The sequence below is a fragment of the Phasianus colchicus genome, chromosome 4 (genome assembly GCF_987193195.1).
Source record: "Phasianus colchicus chromosome 4, bPhaCol1.hap1.1, whole genome shotgun sequence".
Taxonomy (NCBI): Eukaryota; Metazoa; Chordata; class Aves; order Galliformes; family Phasianidae; genus Phasianus; species Phasianus colchicus.
The window spans coordinates 42,751,628-42,770,613 of NC_143439.1; the positions used below are offsets into that span (position 1 = coordinate 42,751,628).

Here is an 18,986-nt window from a genome sequence, read left to right on the forward strand (position 1 = left end):
TGACTGTGTTCTGGGCTGCATTAAAAAAGGAGTGGCTGGCAGGGAGCTCTACTCAGCTCTTGTGAGGCCCCATCTGGAGTATTGTGTCCAGGCTGGGGTCCCCAGGAAGGACATGGAGCTCTTGGAATGGGTCCAGAGGAGAGCCACTAAGATGACCAGAGGGCTGGAGCACCTCTTCTGTGAGGAAAGGCTGAAGGAACTGGGCTTGTTTATCTTGGAGAAGAGAAGGCTCTGGGGAGACCTCGTTGTGACCTTTCAGTACTTGAAAGGAGCATATAAACAGGAGGGAGAATGGCTGTTTATGAGAGTGGATAGGACAAGTGGAAATGGTTTTAAACTAAGACGGGAGGTTTAAGTTAGATATTGGAGGAAGTTTTTCACACAGAGGGTGGTAAAGGACAGTATTGTGTTGCCCAAGGAGGTTATGGATGCCCCATCCCTGGAGGTATTCAACGCCAGGCTGGATGTGGCTGGCAACCCTGCACATAGCAGAGGCATTGAAGATAGATGATCTTTATGGTCCTTTTCAACCCTGGCAATTCCATGATTCTATGAAGCCGTTAAGGCTACAGGTTTCCTTGTCGGTTCCTTTTTAATACAGGTGGAAAAAACCTCATGGGAAGAACTGTAAACCTAATGAGATTGTGGAACTGTCAATTCCTGATTGGATGCACAAATGCAGCTAAAAATAATGCAGTATATCATCTGCAGATGCTCTAGTCCTCTATAAAAATGGAAAATAAGTTTCAGCAACTTAGCAAAAATAAAGAAAAAAAGTCTTGTAAAATAGCCTGCTCAGGCTTAAAATATATGGGAACCTCAAATGATTGAATACTTTCTGCCTTGCATGCTGTTTGCCATGGAAAAACTTGCTTTTATCTCCATCAATTAAGCACAAATCTCTCCTACTACATTGTTTGGGATATAAGTATGAATCCCAAATTGTTCATTGCTCCCATAGTCCTTGTCTTTAAGTACAGAAATCTGTCTTAAGTCTAAGTCTGAAAGTGTTCTGCTAATTTTACTTCAAAACAAATTACAACGTGTTAGTCAAAATTTCCCAATTAAATGTTCTGAACAAGCTTTAAGAAGCAATGTAGAAGTCCAGATTCAAATAGTCTTCCAACACCAGGGGCTTTTCTATTTGCTTTCTAGTTCTGCCTGCTTCTGTGTCAATGAGCAAAAGAATTCAGAAAGGATGAAGAGGCATTTATCTTCATGTTAGTAAGCAATGTATGCAGATATAGACAGAACTAAATCAAGAGGAGAGACATGATTATTTTGTCAGATGCAAAAAAAAAAAAAAAGCCTTAAGAGCTTGCAGATTCATTTTTGCATTATTTTAATGAGTTGCCTCCTAGAAAACTGTTATCATAAATAGTTTGTAGGCAGGCCTGTGGGAGATTAAGGCTTGCATATTAAGAGTAGAAAGGGATGTTTGTCAGGCATCTGACTACTTTCATAGTGAATTAAGTTTGAATTTTAAGGAGTTACTGTTGTGAAGCTGTTGAAATGCAGTTAGGTCCATATGTTACGCCTTATGTTATTTAGTTAAAATCTGGTAAACTCAGCAACAGCAGGCCTATGAGAATATTGATGGCACTAAACATCCCAGAATCTTCAAGGATGAAGAACTGACTTCTCTAGTTAAAGCTGAATAAAATGATTCATCTTATGTATGTTACACATTCAGTTATTAGGAGTATGAATATGGAATTTCTTAAATTTCACCGAATGTACTACAGTTGCTTGGGATGTAATATACTTTGCAGTGTAAATAGCCCTAATGCTCAAGCAGTTTCAAGTTCAGCCTTAAGGCTAGAAACACTTTTCTTAAGGAGCTTTGGATATCACGGTCTACCCTGAGGACGTGTTTCTATCCATGAATAGAAATCAAATGGCTCGTTTCTATTTTGGAGAAAGTTAATGCTGACATCTAGTGGTATCCTTGTGCATGTACGAAAAACAGAAATCTGATGGGCTGCTGAATAAAAGACAACTAGCCCTCACTTTGATATTGCCGTTTCAAAATAATCTACTAAAATGTGAGTCTGTTAGAAACAGTCTTTTCTCGTGGAATAACATCAGTACTCGTAACAATACCGTGCTTCTCAAATAGTTTTACTGTCTTGCAAAGAAAAGTCTGTAATGTATTTCCCCTGACTTAAAGAACCTAAAATATGTATCCCATGACTCTGTTATTAGCTTATTTTGCCAAATAATGCAATGCAGAAATACATTTAAAATATTCTGGATGAGTTATTTTTAAACTACATTTGAACTTTTATCCATAATAAAGAAGGTGACATTATATATAAATTATTCTTAATGTTATTTATCTCATTGTTTCCTGTCTTAGTAAATTTTTGTTTGTTTTTAATCTCAACCTACAGGTTCTACTGTGTTATTTATTTTATCCTATTTTCTCCCCCACTAACATGGGGAGGAGTGAATGAATGGCTATATGGTGTTGAGCTGCCTGCTGAGTTAAATCACAAAGCCGTATGTGATAAAATCTGCTGCCTTCTCTAGTTTCTCCAAAGAAAACCTTCATGTTTATTTCAGTGCTCCCAATTTGATTTGTTTATTTATTGTGTTAATGCAAAAGATGCAAATCAGAATAGATGCATGGTAATTAACTCTTTACGACGTTAGTGAGGAAGATGATTTCCAAGGCAGGTATTTTGGTTATATAGTTTTGCGGTACAAACAAATGCTTTGAGATACTTTGGTTGATTCTGAATATACAAGCATGTCTTCATTTAATCTACAAATATCAGGTAGATTACAGGCTGATCACACTGTAGATGAACTGTACTTGAAGAGGAATACATCTGTCTTTCATGGTCAAGTTTCTGACCATGGTCATGACCTTCATTTTGCAGAGGGTTCCACACTGTGGTCTGGAACAACCTGGCACAAAACATCTAACCTGTTTTTTGTTGTAAATGAATCCTAGGAGCTGTAGCATGGTCACTCTGGTGTTCAGACAGGATGTACAGCTTGCATGACGTTAAGATCCAAGGTTTCAGATCAGGGAATACTATTCACATGATTATAAGAGCTAAGCCATGGGATAAGATGGCTGTTTTTTTCTGATATTCTCTGAATGTGCTATAGAAAGCGCTATTAAAACTTTTCCTGTTGGCAAAAGTGGTCACTGGCTGTGTTCTCACTCTTGCATAACAGGATTTTCCACAGGATTTTACACTATAAGTTTTGAGTGTGTTAGTGTGAATAGTGGTCTGTGGTAATGACATGGGCAGATCCTTCTGATCCAGACTATTTTTGATCAGTTTGTAAAAGCAGGGAACAAGTGTCAGTATCACACACTGCCTCTTCTGCTTTGATTTTGTTGTGTTCCTAATCAGGATCGTCTGCAGAATGTAAAATTGTCTCTTACAAAAACCTGTCTTTAGTTCTCAGTAAGATCTCAAATTAATAGTGATCAGCAGGCAGTGACACAATACACATTTTCAAACAGATATTAGCAGTTCATTGGGCACATTTAAATCCTTGTGGTGTCTCTCATGGTCGTTTGCATCTTTCCTGTGCTCCTGTCAATGAATCGTTCCTTTTGATGAACCCACTCAGCCACTGTGGGGCAAAGTGGCTTTCTGAGTCAGGATTCCTCTGTCTGCTCCCAGTTCTTACACTTCCTAGGTTTCTCTGCCTTGAGAGAAGCCCAATTACCACAGCTAGGAACCCATTCATTAAGTGTGTAACTTTCCATACCTCATTTTTCATCGTTTAAATAGATGCCAAAAAAAAAAAGAAAAAAGAGGATTTCACTTTGTCTTCTCTGTGAATTTATATCCTTCTCAAGTACCAGATGATACTTCAGCGGATCAGTCTGAATGTCACACTGCTTTTCCTTTAAATTCCCCTCTGAGTCAAAATTATCTTATACCCTGGTCACTTGGCTATAATTAAATCCACTATCAGCATGGTTAATGGAGAACAGCACAGCAATTAGCACGCATGGGAGTATATAATCTGTGCACAATTGTCCATTTGTATCTGCAAACAAATGTTTCCAAATGTATTTTTATATGCTCAAAGCACTAAACAGTAGGGAAAAAAAAACCCTCCAAATCTATTGAGTCAGGTCCCGTTCTTTTTTGCTGAATTCCAGCCTCCGGGTCTGAAATAGTCATATTTCCAATAATTATATAAGAATTGCCTTGCAATTTAAATGAATTTTAACTGTGCATCAATTGTAAATGTGTGGGGTTTATTTAGCTAGTTATAACCAGATATACTTCCGTTTTTTTTTTGCGCCTTTGTTCTAGCTAGAAGGAATTGAAAGATATTGTTCCGTATTTATGGATAAAAGATTTCACAGTCTTAATCTATGAATAGCAACAGATTTTAAATGCTGCAAATGAATTTAATAAAAATGTACTGATACTGATATTCAGTCCTCAGATTTGAACCTAATGAGTATGAAGACTGATAGTTTTTAATAGTGGTTATGATTGACCTTCCTCACTTTTCTTCCCCATAAATGCGGTTTTTTGCTCCCTTTCAGCCACTTCTAAAGAGTGCAGGCTATGCAATGGCACTGTTGGAGAAAAGCCTGGAAGGTGGTTGGTTGGATTCAAATGGCCATAATCATAGTTCAGAATGAAGAACTGAGATGTAAATAACACTTGTAGAGCGGAAATTTCAGTTCAACAATGCCAATTCATCTTTCACTATTGCTCATCTTCGTTTCTGTGTTACATTTGTTATATATAATTTGTATGGGACATTTTTACCATTACAAAAATAAAGTACTCCAAGTGCATTAAAACAAAACTTGCTTTTAAATGCAGTGAATATTTTTTGCTAGTCTTCCAGAAATATCATAAAGTCCAGTGATCAAATAAATGATCCTGCTTCTATATATTCTGCCTACAGTTGAAGGACTGATGGCAATACTCCATTTTATTGTGAAGGATTTGACACTGGTTGTATGTTGCTCCCAAAAGAAATTTTTTAGCTTGTTTAAGGCTACCTAAAATTGTATCATGTTGCATTTGTTACCTATAGTTTTTAGTTTGCTTAAGAAATTGCAACAGGTGTTGTAGGGGAGCAAGTAATTGGCCAAAACTTTTGAGAAAAAATTACCAAATTGTTTGAACATGTCCTCTCTTGCACATCTTACTTCTTTGAGCTCTAAGCAAATCTGGGCTTCTAAGAATTTCTGGACACTGAATATTGAGGAAAAGGTGCAATGCAAAAAGTTTTAGGTTTCTGTGAATACAGAAATTCTTGAAAAGAAAGATCAACTTCAGCTGTAGTTCCTAAGTTTAGAAGCCAGCAGTCACGTTGCCTTTCAAGGCATAATCTTTAGTAGGAAAATATTTCTAAGAGTGATAGATTTATGCTAATGGTTTTTTTTCCATGAAGTATAAAGCAAAAACTTGTACTTTTTTACACTTTAAGGTTTGTTGTGGTCAGTGAAACCAATTGGTGTGGGGACAGTATCATCTGATCAAAATTGGGATACAATTTGTTTTTGCTACAAATACACTATGAACACCTGCAGAGAAAGGAGGAACAGTGAAAAAGGAAGGGATTCTGAAACCAGACAATTAAATACTATAAGGAGATCCTGGGAAATAGAAACTATTGCAAATGAAAATTATTGACTGTGCATGTTTAGTTGGTAGAGCTGAATAAGAAGAAGATTTTAGGAATGTTGTCAACTTCAGTGGAATGTTTTTAGAGACAGAAATTGCCATTTTTTTTTTCTACAACATGAGAATGCATGACAGTTTAAAACCCCAGTCTTTTTAATACTTTGGTATATAAAAAGCTAAAATGTTTCATTGCAAAATATACTTGGAAAAAAAAAAAAATAAAGTGGTGCATATATGAAACACCGATACTTCTTCAAAAGTGGAGATGCTGAATTGATGCCTTTTTACCTTTTCTAACCCAGACTAAAATGTTAATATTAAAGTGCCCCAGGCTTCTCTGGAATTAGGATTCCCTGGGTAGGAAGTGAAGTGTAGTTTGTCCTGTGGCAAATGTGATTTACTCTGCAGTTGCAGTTGATCTTCAGTCATTGCAATGCATCAGGAAGGTAAACACCACTGTCAAAGCTGGTGAGCAGATGCTGCAGAGTTTCCGTGTCCATTCTTAACTTGAATTTTGAGGTGATAAATAGTTCAGCCATATCTACTGCTTACTGCTGGCTACTGAGTTGCTTAAGTCCCAAACAATGGCTGAATTCTCAGCCATCCACCCAGGCAATGTCTTCAGCTGGGAAAAAGAAATGCATGCAAATATTCTCCTGTCTTCAAATAGCACCCAGAAGTTAGGGTGTATAGTCTCCCTTTTCAGGGATCTGCATCTTAGGCCTCAGATCTGCTCTTCTCCCCTTCTGCAGCAACAAAATTTTAATGCAGTAATTCAGATACTACAACCTTTCGCTGCCAAATAAGCAGTGATGAATGAGTAGCCTTACCTGAACATAAAGCACCTGACCTGTTAGATTCCTCAGCAGCTCAAGTGAACAAAGCTGAATTTGTCTTATAACAATGCCAGAAAAACATCCTTCATCTATCCCTAGTGGTAGAAAATTGATTTGTATTGCAGAATGTCACTTCTCAAGCCTTGCCTAAGATCTTAACTGTACACCCCTCTGGTTTCCTGCTTTTTTTGTGCAAGTAGACCTATAAATTCTATCTAAGCTCTACTATAGTATATAGTGTTCTTACCATGAAGCTAATAGGCAGAGGTAGTGACTGTGTATGTTTTGTTATCTTGGCTCTTCCCCTTGATGCCTGCGGTCTCACCTGCAGGTTATAAAAATGCTGAAGTCCAACTATAATCATGTGCTAACACAAGCGTGTTAGCACTTGTATGTATTTGAAGGTCAGACTAAGATCAGCAGAATTCTTGGCATGTTTGTTCTGGGAGTGCTCCTTGTGCACACACATCCCCACCCTTCAGTGCTTAGAGCTCAGAGAAGCATAAACCAGGTCTGTGCAACAACTGGTTCCTCTCTGCTGCTAGGTATGTATGAAATGGCCACCTCTTCAGGGTTGTGCCTGGCTGCCTTATGTCATCACTCAGAAATGACTGACTTGCGCTGTTATCCTCAAACATTGCGTGAAGGTATTGCTTAATTTTGCCCTGCTTTTTCTCTATATTCTCTGGGCAAGCAGTGCGCTTGACTTTACACTGTTATGAATTTGTCATGTCCTTTCCAGCTCTTGAAAACCTAAGTATCATTTATTTACACTGAAGTTATGGAAGCTTGAGAACTTGATGTGTTTACAAGCCACTTAAATAAGCATAGGTGTGTCCTGTGCCTCAGAAACTATGTGCTTGCTGAATATGCACAACTGTGTGCACTCTCAAGTCTGCCTTGCACATTGGTATCTACTAGTTCTTGTCAATCATGCAAAAAAGGGAAAAGAGTATTGAGCAGGAATCAGTAGAAAGGTGAAATAAAAATGCAGGTTTTGTGTTGACAAAATGTATGGTCCAGAGAAAGAAAAGATGCAGAATACTTGATAGTATTTCTCTGTTGGAATAATACTCTCCGTAAGCTGTTAATTGTTGTGCTTCATTACCCTCAGTGCAGTCTTTTCCAGAGGTTACAGAGCAGCAGAGTAGTAAAACACAGGGAAAAATTCTCCTCAGAGTATTTTAGTATGACTGCATTGAGGGTCAACTTATCAGTGCTGAAGCGTATGGTACAGCATGGAACTAATTTGCTCTTCCCACAGCTGTGAAATGGGAATAAAACAGGCCCTGAGCCTGTCTGCTGTAAAGGAGTATTGTTCTGCTTTCTATTTTGGCATCTTAACACCAAGAATTAGGACTAACTTTTGTCAGGCTATTGCTGAAAGTGAACTGAACTAGTGCTGTGGCTATGTGCTGAGCATCTGGCTGGGTGAGCCCTGCAGAGGGCTCTTGAGAGAGAGGCCTCTGTATTTGTGACACACAGGTGTACCAGTGCTGGTACATCAAGCAGCAGGGCCTGCTGTCATGGCCAGAGGAACATACAAGCAAATCCTCTCCAGAGAAGTGGTGGCTAGGTCACTGGAAAATGTGAACTTATAAATGATGTTAAAATAATACCTGAAACTTTTATTGGGACTTTTAAAAACAATTTCTTACTTTAATATAATAGAAAAGGTCTTGTTATTATTTATTAAAATTAATATATTGTACCGTCACATAAATTCCCTTTTTAAGAAGTGATACTTTATGTGGTTTCAAAGGATTCTTACTCAGCACTGTTTTCACAATAAGAGAAATATCTCCACAGCAGCAACATCCCATCTGCTTTTGGGATATTGTCCCACATCTTCCCAGAGCCTTGGGTATCAGCCCGGGCCGTAGTGCAGTCTCCTGATGCTGCACACCGTGCTGCCGGCAGACGCGCTGCGTCTGTCCCTACTTTCACTTTCGCTTCTCCTTCCGGCCCCGGGCGGCTTCACCTCGCGGTTTTCGTGCTGGAGCGGCCGGCGGCTCCACGCTGGAGGAGGTGAAGACCGCCGAGGTAAGTGCGTGTCTTTCTTCCCTTATCAGTAATAAACGACGATGTCAAAGGGCGAAGTTAAAACTCTGCTCTGGAGTTTGGCGATTTCGTGGCTTGTGGCTTTCTCTTAATTTGCAAAAAGCAAGTTAGCAAAGTCAGTGCCATTGCTGTTTGCTTAATGAGAACGTGCCTCGGTGCTTGTGCCCAGCGGTGGGGTCCCAGCTGGCCAAGGGAGTTCTGCTGTAAAACAAGCAATAGTGAGGGAGCAGAAGTGTCCCTCTCTGTGAGATGCTGGAGGCTCCCTGCTGCAGTTCTGCATTTTTAAAGGTCCTTGCTGGTATCACTGAGAAATCCTGTTTTGTCTGTTTTCCCTTAAGTGTTATTCTGTAACCTTGCCTTTTAAATCTGATATTTTCTTCTCCAGGTTCCCAGTGAAAGCATAAAACATTTTGAGCTGTCTCCAGACTTTCTTCAATGAAAATAGCCAAGCACAAGAAGGCAGCCCTGTTGGCCTTGTTGGAGGTCAGGAAAAGAGCAGTGCTGGGGTTTGCATAGTGAGTGTGTTTCTTCTTCTTTCAAACTTAGTGATGAAATGAGAACAATTAGGGAGCAATCTCATCTTCCTCAGATGGAGGGATGGGCCACTATGTTCAGTACCCGCCTGCAAGTCTGCCGTGTTGGGTTGTTTGCTGTCACCTCCCCTCTCCTGTTTGCTTACCAGTGAGCGGTGAGCTAGTCTGAACTGCAAGAGGCAGGGCAGGTCCACATGCAGTGCCTAGCAAGAAAATTAACTTATATTATTTTAAACAGTATTTTGCAGTCCTTTGTACACAGCTTTTTAATGCTTTCAGTCCTTCTTTCCCTTGTCTCCTTGTTCCCACTTGATTTTACTAAGGTCTTTCGCTATGGAGTCAGGTTGCTCCCAAGAAAGCTCTCAAACGGTCCCCCTCTGGCCATTGTAATGCTGGGGCAGTCCTAACGTGCTCCCCCTGAACAGGCAGGTCCCCTGTGAGGCTGAATGCTACTCAGCCTGACTTGCTGAAGCCTCGTTGGGCTGCAGGTTGCAGCAACAGTTCATTGGAGTGTTTTGTTATGGTGCTGAAAACTCTTCTCTTTAAAACATCAGTTCTGAAAGTTTTTTCTTTATCACTTCAGAAAGCCTTTTCTGTACAAATGTGCTGGTTTAACTTCATTTCATTGTTTGCAATTTGCCATGGAGTTTGAGCTCAAGACTAGATTGTGTTAATGAGTGGCAACTTTCAAGAATAGATAAACGTGACCTGCAGAACCAAAGGGTCATCCTCAGAGTTTGTCTTTGGAGAGGCTGTTGTGGATTCCTCAAGGCCTAATGAGGTTAAAATCCTCTTCTGTAATCTGCCTTGTATTGGGCACAGTTTTTCTCCATGTGGGAGCCCATCATACTGAGACTTGAACTGAGGATGGGCAGGTTCTCCAATCTGATGGCAGAAGGCTGTAGGAATATGAGGACTGTAATAAGAGAAATATCTCCACAGCAGCAACATCCCATCTGCTTTTGGGATATTGCCCCACATCTTTCCAGAGCCTTTAGAGGGAATAATAGAAGTATTTTTTACTTTTAAGAAAAAATGCAGCAGAACATAAACTTACTGCTACCTGTGAAAGCAAGGAAAAACATGCTGGGAAGCACACCTGAATTATTTCCTCTTCCTTTGTTGGAGATAATTCAGGTGAAAATGATACAGAAGTCATTTGATAAGCAGAAATGCTGTTTAATTGGACAATCTCTATCTGAGCAGGATAGTCATGTCATTCTGAGTTCTTATAGCTCTGTTCAGGTCAGAATTTGTGTGGGATTAGTTTTCACTTCCAGTAAAGCTGTATTACAAAATAGATAGTTAGATGAATTTAGGTCTTAAACTGAAATTGAATTAGGCCTAAATTGAAACTGCATAAAATATGAAGAAGTCTGTGATTCATCAGGAATGTAATGTAATGCCTAAACAGGCAGTACCATTGAAGATCAGTGCACTGGTGAACAGATTTTGATATTGTAATGGAAGTACTTGAGATATTGAGGAATATGTTAATTCTTAAAATTTCCTGGGGGGAAAAAATGTGATACCATGAGAAAGAATATATTTTTGTGAAAGCATTTGAATAAATGCCTTGCATCTATGAAGAGCATTTTCTCTACATCTTGGTTCTTCTCACTTTCCTTCCTAGCTAAGTGAGGTATAAGGTTGGTATAGATTCCATTTGTCTGCTCATACACCTTTCTATAGTCTAGAATTCCTTCTTTTATTTTATCTGCAACTGAAGTTAGACAAGCAAAAGCCTAAGTAAGGTGGAAAGATGGTTTGAATTTTGTGTGGCTGGCTTGTGAAACAAGAACAGGCAAGAACGGTAAGATAAAGAAGATGTATTTATATTACGCATTCTTACTGCATGTATCTTCAAATATTTTAAACACAATTAAAGTTCAGGGCATAAGTGATTAACACTGAGGGGGGCGTGTACAATTTGTCATATTAATTTGTCATTTATTATTATTTATACACATACTAAAGCGATGCAAAATTAATTAGAAAAGGGAAAATTGTTGGAAATTTGTGTTAGTTATAGACAAATTGTTAGTAGCTCTTTAAACATAATTATTTTCAGTGAAGAGTGGTTAATACACATACCTTTTCCACCGAAATGGATAGTACCTCATGGGTGAAAAAATGGTGTTTGCTCAAACTGCATGAATTTTTTGTGCCTGTCTTGCTTAAGCCTTCAGTTTAAGGTACGAAGTATGAGTTGTGTCAAAATGATTCTGATTTTTTAACGTGTTCATTTTGCCTTTGCAGATAAAACTATGGGATGTTCTATTCTTTGCTGGAACAGTTTATCTTTCAAACTGGTGTCTGTTTGCTTACTGTGTGCATCAATTGGAAAGCAATGTCAGATTAGAAATACAATGGCAGATTGTAGTCACCTAAAGCTGACACAAATTCCTTCTGATCTTCCAAACAACATAACAGGCTTGGACATTTCCCATAATCAGCTAAAAAAGCTAGTTCCTGAGAATCTGACCCAGTACAGCAATCTGATTTACTTAAATGCAGGATACAACATCATCTCTAAACTGCAACCAGAATTGTGCAAATATGTGCCCCTGTTGCAAATTTTGAAGCTTGAACACAATCAATTGCATGAACTTCCTGATGGAGTGTTTGCTACCTGTAGCAACCTGACTGAGCTCAATCTAGGATACAACATCATAGAAGTAAAAAATGATCCTTTCAAAACCCTGGAGGTAAGCTTTAGAAATGCACCTTTTCTGGTAAATAAAGTATGCATGGGGAATTTATTGCATGTGTATACAAAGCCTATTTGCATTTGAAAATACCCAGCATATGATCTTTATTGATTTTTCCAAAGAAAAGGCTTAGTGTCTTATTGTGTCAAAACACGCTGCAGTCTCAGCTGTCCTGGGAGTCAATGCTCTCCATCCCTTTTTCTCTACTGCATCTTGTCAAAGCATATCTCCATAAAGGATTTATGCTGATGAAGTATGGCATGGTCAGGAATCTGAGTTGCATGAGACTAATGATGGTTGCTAGTCTAAATCCTCAAGGTCAGGCTGTAAGCACTCAGGCTGTAAAGATCAATGCTTAGACTAAAAGTACTGTCCTTCAGGCCTTTGAGGATTGGGAAAATAAAAAGGCTTTTAATTGCCTTTGTTTCTCCTGGTAGGTTGGGTGTTGTTAAGTATTATCTGTAGCATATTTGTGGGCAGGAGTCATGTAGAAGGAAGGGTCTGAGAAGAAAAGAAAGTGAGTATGCATGTTTTGGATAGGTCCGAACATTTGTTTTACACTCAGTATTCCAATTAAGTTACATAAAAGGTGCTTGCTAACTTTTGACTATGTACAAAGCAATGCAGGGAGCAGAACTGAAGTTGTGGTCCTCCATTTTCCACTGCCTCATTGATGGTGCTTGGAGCACACAGAAAGCTTCTTCCTGCAGGAGTGGAAAAGCTGCCATTCTTTATGACAAATTTATTTTAATTGTAGTATTGCAACCAATTTCTAGTACAATATTTCAGAATGTTCTTTTTAATTACATAAAAAGGTTTTTTATACTTTTATTTACATCTTCTCTACAGAACTTGAATATTTTGGATCTATCTCATAATCACTTGAAGTCAGCAAATTTAGGATTGCAGCAACAGCTGAAGAACCTTCGTGAGCTTGTGTTGTATAGTAACCAAATCACTGAGTTAAAAAAAGAAGACTTAAGATTTCTTAGCAACACTTCACTGAAAAGTCTTGATTTGTCATCAAACCCCCTGAAAGAGGTAGGAAGCATTTCAGTAGAAATTCAGCCGGTGTAAGTATAAAATGGAACTATCCTGATTTAACATATGTGATTCTATGGCTTCTGTTTTATGATTATATTTTGAATCTATCAAGATCAAACCTGCAACCATTCTATTGTATATAGGATTATTTCTGATCTTCAGATGTAATACAAAATTATTTTCCTTCCACTGAATAAGAGCTGATCTCATACAGACCAGAGACTTCAAGCAAGAGGTAGATCAAGTACCTCTGTGAACCCTCATCAAGTGTATTTTACAGGGCTTTTTTTTAGAACTGAAGATGAACAGCTGAAAAGATCTAAGTTGGGGAAAAGTGTAATATGCAAAACTAGTTAAACAATATAGGTCTCTCTAGTTATCAGAGAAACATCATTTATGCAAGTAGAGTACTCCAGAGAAATAATCTTTGCAGAATCCACTTCTTTGTTGTGCATGTTTTTTGTTTTTTAAGTGTGTGTTGGCTCTGCCACCTACTTTGTTGCTTTCAATCTTGTTCTCTCTCAGTGTTAAAATACAAACCTTTGAAGAGTGATGGTAAGTGCTGCATTTCTAAGCTTGCATGAATAGTGATTTATATTTTTTTTTGCCAGTTGATTCATCTGTATAAACTTTTAAATTGTAATTGCAAGAATATTTTGAGTTGGCATAAGATTCAACAATAGTTGAGAGAGGCAGTTCCTCTCTCTCTGTTCCCATTGCTGCTTCACTCCTCCTTCTTACTGGTACAAACCTTAGTGAGGAGGTAGACTAGATCACCTGGGGAAACTACAGTTTTGTTGGCATGGTTAGCTTATGACCAGGGTAGTTTCCTATCTTGTTCACTGTATGGCTGCATGTACAGCCATACTGGCACAAGGGTACAGCAGATGACTAAGTAGATGTAATTGTGAAGGTTACTCTATGTCAGTTTAACTTGCTCTGATTTTACAAGTCTGATATCTGGAAAGCAACCATATGCATTTGAATCACACTGATAAATGGAGTATTTAATCATTCAGCTGATATCTGAAACCAAGATGAGGGTCCAGGACTGTAATGGTGACTTCTGATTTATGTCATGGAAGCAAATGTGTAACATCATGTTTCATGAATATAGATTGTGCTCGTGCAGAAAAACTGTTTCTTCGTTAACTTTTTTTTTACAGTGTATCCCTATAAGATACCAATTACAGAAAGTTATCTCAACTACTAAGATACGTACAGTGAAATATTTTCACTAGTTGAATGCAAAATTGTAACAAACTCTCATCTCACTAAGAAACCTTTTATCTTATTCTAAAGGAGTGCCACTCAAAATCATGATGACCATATTAAAATTTTAGAACATGAAATACTACTTCAAGAAGTTTGTCTACACTCAGATGTGGAAAAAGTGTGCAGGAGTTCCAGTTTGCCTGATGCTCTTGTTTGAATAACCTTTCCAAGTTTAGGCTTTAAGTTCAACTTTCTTATATAACTCTCTTGTTTAGGTCAAAATTCTTTTTTCCTTTCCTTCTAGTTTCACACAGGATGTTTACATGCAATTGGAAATCTGTTTGGCCTTATACTGAACAATGTTGAACTTGGTGAAAATTGCACAAGGAAACTTTGTATGGAATTATCAAACACATCGATTCAGAACCTCTCACTCAGCCATGTGAAGCTTTCACACATTAACAGGTTAACTCTCCAGGGACTGCAAGAAACAAACCTCACAGTTCTAAACCTTTCAAAAAATTCTCTCTCTATGATAGAGGATGACTCATTTCAATGGCTGTCAAATTTAGAGTACTTGAACTTGGAGGATAATAACATCTTTAAAGTGTCTTCGCGTTTATTTTATGGATTGTCCAGCATTAAACATCTGAATCTGATAAATGCACTTACTGGGAAAATTGAAGACTTTTCCTTCCAATGGTTACACCACCTGGAGTACCTTATAATGGATCATAACAACTTTCCACAAATTACGACTAACATGTTCACAGGTCTGAAAAACCTGAAATATCTAAGTCTTTATAACTGCAACATAAACTTACAAAGAATAACTAATAAAACATTTGTATCACTTGCTAATTCCAGCTTGCAAGTTCTCAATCTCACAAAAACAAGGATCTCTACAGTAGAAAGTGGGGCATTTTCCTCCTTGGGACAACTGAAAATTCTTGATCTTGGTCTCAATGAAATTAATCAAGAGCTCACTGGTCATGAGTTTGAAGGTCTCAATAATATAGAATATATTTATCTTTCTTACAACAGAAATGTAACTTTGCGAAGTGAATCATTTATTTTTGTTCCAAGTCTTAGCAAACTGATGTTAAGGAAGGTAGGTTGCAATAATCTGGCAATTTCTCCTTCACCTTTTCATCCACTGCGGAATCTGACTGTCCTGGACATCAGCAATAACAACATAGCAAACATAAAGGAAGACTTGTTCGATGGACTTTACAAACTCGATATTCTGGATTTGCAGCACAATAATTTAGCTCGACTTTGGAAACAAGCAAATCCAGGAGGTCCAGTTCTTTTTTTAAAAGACCTTCCCAACTTGCATGTTCTTAATTTAAAATCAAATGGCTTTGATGAGATTCCAGTTCATGTTTTCAAGGGTCTGCATCGGTTAAAAAACTTGGATTTAGGATCAAATAATTTGAATTTGCTGCCAGCAACTTTATTTGATAACCAAAACTCTCTAAATACGTTGAACCTTCAGAAAAATCTAATAACCTCAGTTGAAGAAGATGTGTTTGGTCCAGCTTTCAAGAGCCTGAGAAAACTAGAGATGGATTCCAATCCATTTGATTGCACCTGTGAAAGTATTTCTTGGTTTGCTAGTTGGCTAAATGTCACTCAAGCATATATACCCGGATTGCACAGTCAGTATGTTTGCAACACCCCACCTAAATATCACAGTACTCTGGTGTTGCATTTTGATACCTCAGCCTGCAAAGACAGTGCTCCATTTAAGCTTCTGTTTGTGATCACTACCACTGTTGTGATACAATTCATTTTCATCATTCTTCTCATCCATTTTGAAGGGTGGAGAATAGCTTTCTACTGGAATATTTCTATAAATCGAATACTTGGCTTTAAAGAGCTTGACAGATTGCGGGAAGTGTTTGATTATGATGCCTATGTTATTCATGCAAGAAAGGACACAAATTGGGTGTTGACGAACTTCACTTCTCTGGAAGAAAATGAGCAATTTCAAGTTAAGTTTTGTCTAGAAGAACGAGACTTCGAAGCAGGAATATCTGAATTTGAAGCTATAATTAACAGCATAAGAAAGAGCAGGAAGATTATTTTTATTGTGACTGAACAACTCTTACGGGATCCATGGTGCAGGAAGTAAGTAAAATATAAAATACTGTATGTAAGGGGAAAATTTCTTAGCAGATTTTCAGCAAGGTAATCTTTTTTTTTTTTGCTATTTAAATTAATTAAAAATGCAATGCAAATTCACCTTTAATATATCCTACTTTTGGAACAGTTACAAATTTAATAAACTTAATTCCTCTACATGTAAACTAGTAGATATTTGAACCTGTCCATATGTTTTTTTTTTCTTTTTCAAAAAGTCAAACCATTACCTTTGCGGATTCCTTTCCTTAAAATTATGTGTTTGAAACAGGACAGTCATTGCTGTGATCACTAGCATTCATTTTTATATATCTTTAAGCAACTCTTTTCACTGCTCTTTAGTAGTGATCTCAAATTTGAAGGAACCTTGCTAATTATGGCTACGTCAAGACAGTAGGCTTAGGTTATATTTTAAGAGGATGCTTTATCCTTTATTTAAAAAGTAATTAATTTGATGTAAGTAATGAGAGTTTTATATCATAAAATGTACATTAAGACTTCACTTTGAACTTAGACCCTGATTTTACAGCATGCTGTTATGTGCACTATCAAAAGCTCTATCTGTTATTTGTTCCCAAGCCTGAACTTAAAATTTTGTCTTACTTTTCCTCCAGGTTTAAGGTGCACCATGCCTTACAGCAAGCTATTGAACAAAGTCGAGACTCCATCATACTGATCTTTCTTCATAATATACAAGATTACAAGTTGAATCACGCACTTTGCTTGAGAAGAGGAATGTTCAGATCTCGCTGCATCTTGAACTGGCCAGTCCAGAAGGAAAGAATCAGTGCATTTCATCAGCAGTTAATGACAGCACTTAAATCTAATAGTAAAGCACGCTGAATTCAGTTTTCTGATGTTAGAAAACTAGCAGGTCTTCAGTAAAAACTGAAAAAAAAAAAAAAAAAAAAATTGTCATATTGAAATAAGACACTGAAAGTTGCTAATTAATATTTACTTGTCTAAGTTCACGTACTTGCTGATATCGTAGTTGACCTGCACTGAAGTAATCACATCTGATAGTCATTTCAGTATATGCATCAACAATACGAAAAATTCTGGAAACTGGTGAACATGACTGAAGTCCTTGAAAAAATATCCATCTGATGTAATGCAGAAAAGCCATGGTCTCTATATTAACAGGGTATATAGAAGAGGATGCAATGATAAAATTTCAAATCCTGTCTAGAAAGCAGAATGAGCACTACAACTTGTTTTTAAATCTCAAAGGAAAATAAATAGAAAACAAACCTAAAAATTTTTCTATATTAAGCACAATAACATGGAAATAATTTCTATAGTTGAAGCCTTTGAAAATGGATAAATACGGTGGAATTCTTTAGTGTATTTTGTTATACACTCATTTGGTACTTTCTTCCTTAAAATACTTTACAGAAACTTGGTGTAGTTAGCAATTGTATAGCATTAAGGTTCGAACTTATAAGCTAGTACCTTGATCTGGACAGAGCTGAGAACCAGCTAAGCATGCTCCAAAATTATGTCTATTCTGTTTGACACTCATTGCAATTCTATGGAGCATTTGAGCACAATTTATTGTAAAGTGGATTTTAGACAGTCATTTGAATATTCCTATTAATGTTTAATTTCTCCTCTGATGGTTGTTTTTGTCGGTTTGTTTTTTTTTGTGTTTTTTTGTTTGTTTGTTTGTTTGTTTGTTTTGTAGTTGTTCCATCCTTCATTAGCTCAGGACTATTTTTGCTTTTATGCTTTTACCTTTTGTTCTCCCCTAGCATTTCCCTCATCAATTTCAATACTGCCAAGAACTCTATTCTACTGCTTTAAAAAATAGATTTCAGAGAGATCAACACCCCAAAGTTTTAAGCAGCTTTTTTATGATCTGTTATACATACAGATGAAAAATTTCAGTAGGCTTCTGTGTCTCATGATAAAAAAAAATATAAATGAATAATAATGAAATATCAATTTAATGAATTGGTTTTGCATGTACTAGAAGAGTTGAAAGCAAAGTAGACTACTTTCACTGGCTCAGGAAGTCCTGAAGTGAAAACAAAAGGTTTGTTTACAGGTGAAGTGATAGATGATGATTCCCTAATTACAGTAATAGGATTATCCCATTGTGATGCTTTCATCTCATCTTTCCATCCTTTTCAGGCTAAGTGACAAATTTGCTCTTCATGTGTAGGCCATGAAAGCTGAGGAGGCAAGGCAGTAAGGATGGGGTGCCAGGGATGCACCTCATCAATCATTCTTTCTCTTATTTAAAGACCAACCCGTGAAAGGGAGTCTATGTTTCCTATCCCTGCAATGTCAAAATACAGCAGAATTTCTCATTTCACTTCAAAATGAACTGTTTAGTATATCTTAGCATTTCACATGTAGATTAAGATGCAGAGAATTTGCAGAGAAACACTGAGGTGAAACATGATACGAGGAGTCAAATCAAATAGTCTTTTCTGGCCCTTAAACTGATAAATGACAGCTCATATAAATTCTATAAAGATGCCCTTGTAAATATAACTACCCCCAGAATTGGTCTCTAAACAGTAGATAGGTGTGTTATGGATACTTTTGCAATATAGCTAATACAAACTAAGTGCAATTGCTTGTAAATGATGATCAATTTATATGATAAAAATATGACTATTCTAAATATTTTGACACTCAGTTTAAAATAATTTACATGAGGAAAAAATACATTGTATTATAGTAAATAGTAAAACATGAATATACTTGACATAACATTTTTGTATTACGCTTCCCTGTTTGCCTGGTCTTCCTTGTTTTACTCCTACACATTTGTTTGACAGTACTATTGAGGGTAAGTAATTTACC

At 37.3% G+C, this 18,986-nt stretch overlaps 1 protein-coding gene across 2 annotated transcripts in view; it reads left to right on the forward strand.

Annotated features, from left to right (window-relative positions):
* Nucleotides 1–17,211, forward strand: part of TLR3 (toll like receptor 3) — a 35,001-nt gene extending 17,790 nt beyond the window's left edge. The window contains exons 1-6 of one of the 2 annotated variants that reach the window (XM_031608813.2): nucleotides 8,419–8,506; nucleotides 8,910–9,039; nucleotides 11,317–11,765; nucleotides 12,618–12,809; nucleotides 14,332–16,160; nucleotides 16,787–17,211. In XM_031608813.2, the coding sequence (XP_031464673.2) occupies nucleotides 11,325–11,765; nucleotides 12,618–12,809; nucleotides 14,332–16,160; nucleotides 16,787–17,015 (2,691 nt within the window). In that variant the 5' untranslated portion in view covers nucleotides 8,419–8,506; nucleotides 8,910–9,039; nucleotides 11,317–11,324 and the 3' untranslated portion in view covers nucleotides 17,016–17,211. Of the gene's footprint in view, nucleotides 1–8,418; nucleotides 8,507–8,909; nucleotides 9,040–11,316; nucleotides 11,766–12,617; nucleotides 12,810–14,331; nucleotides 16,161–16,786 lie in introns of those variants that run through there. The other variant, XM_090139352.1, reaches the window with a different exon arrangement.
* The last annotated feature ends 1,775 nt before the right edge of the window (nucleotides 17,212–18,986 follow it).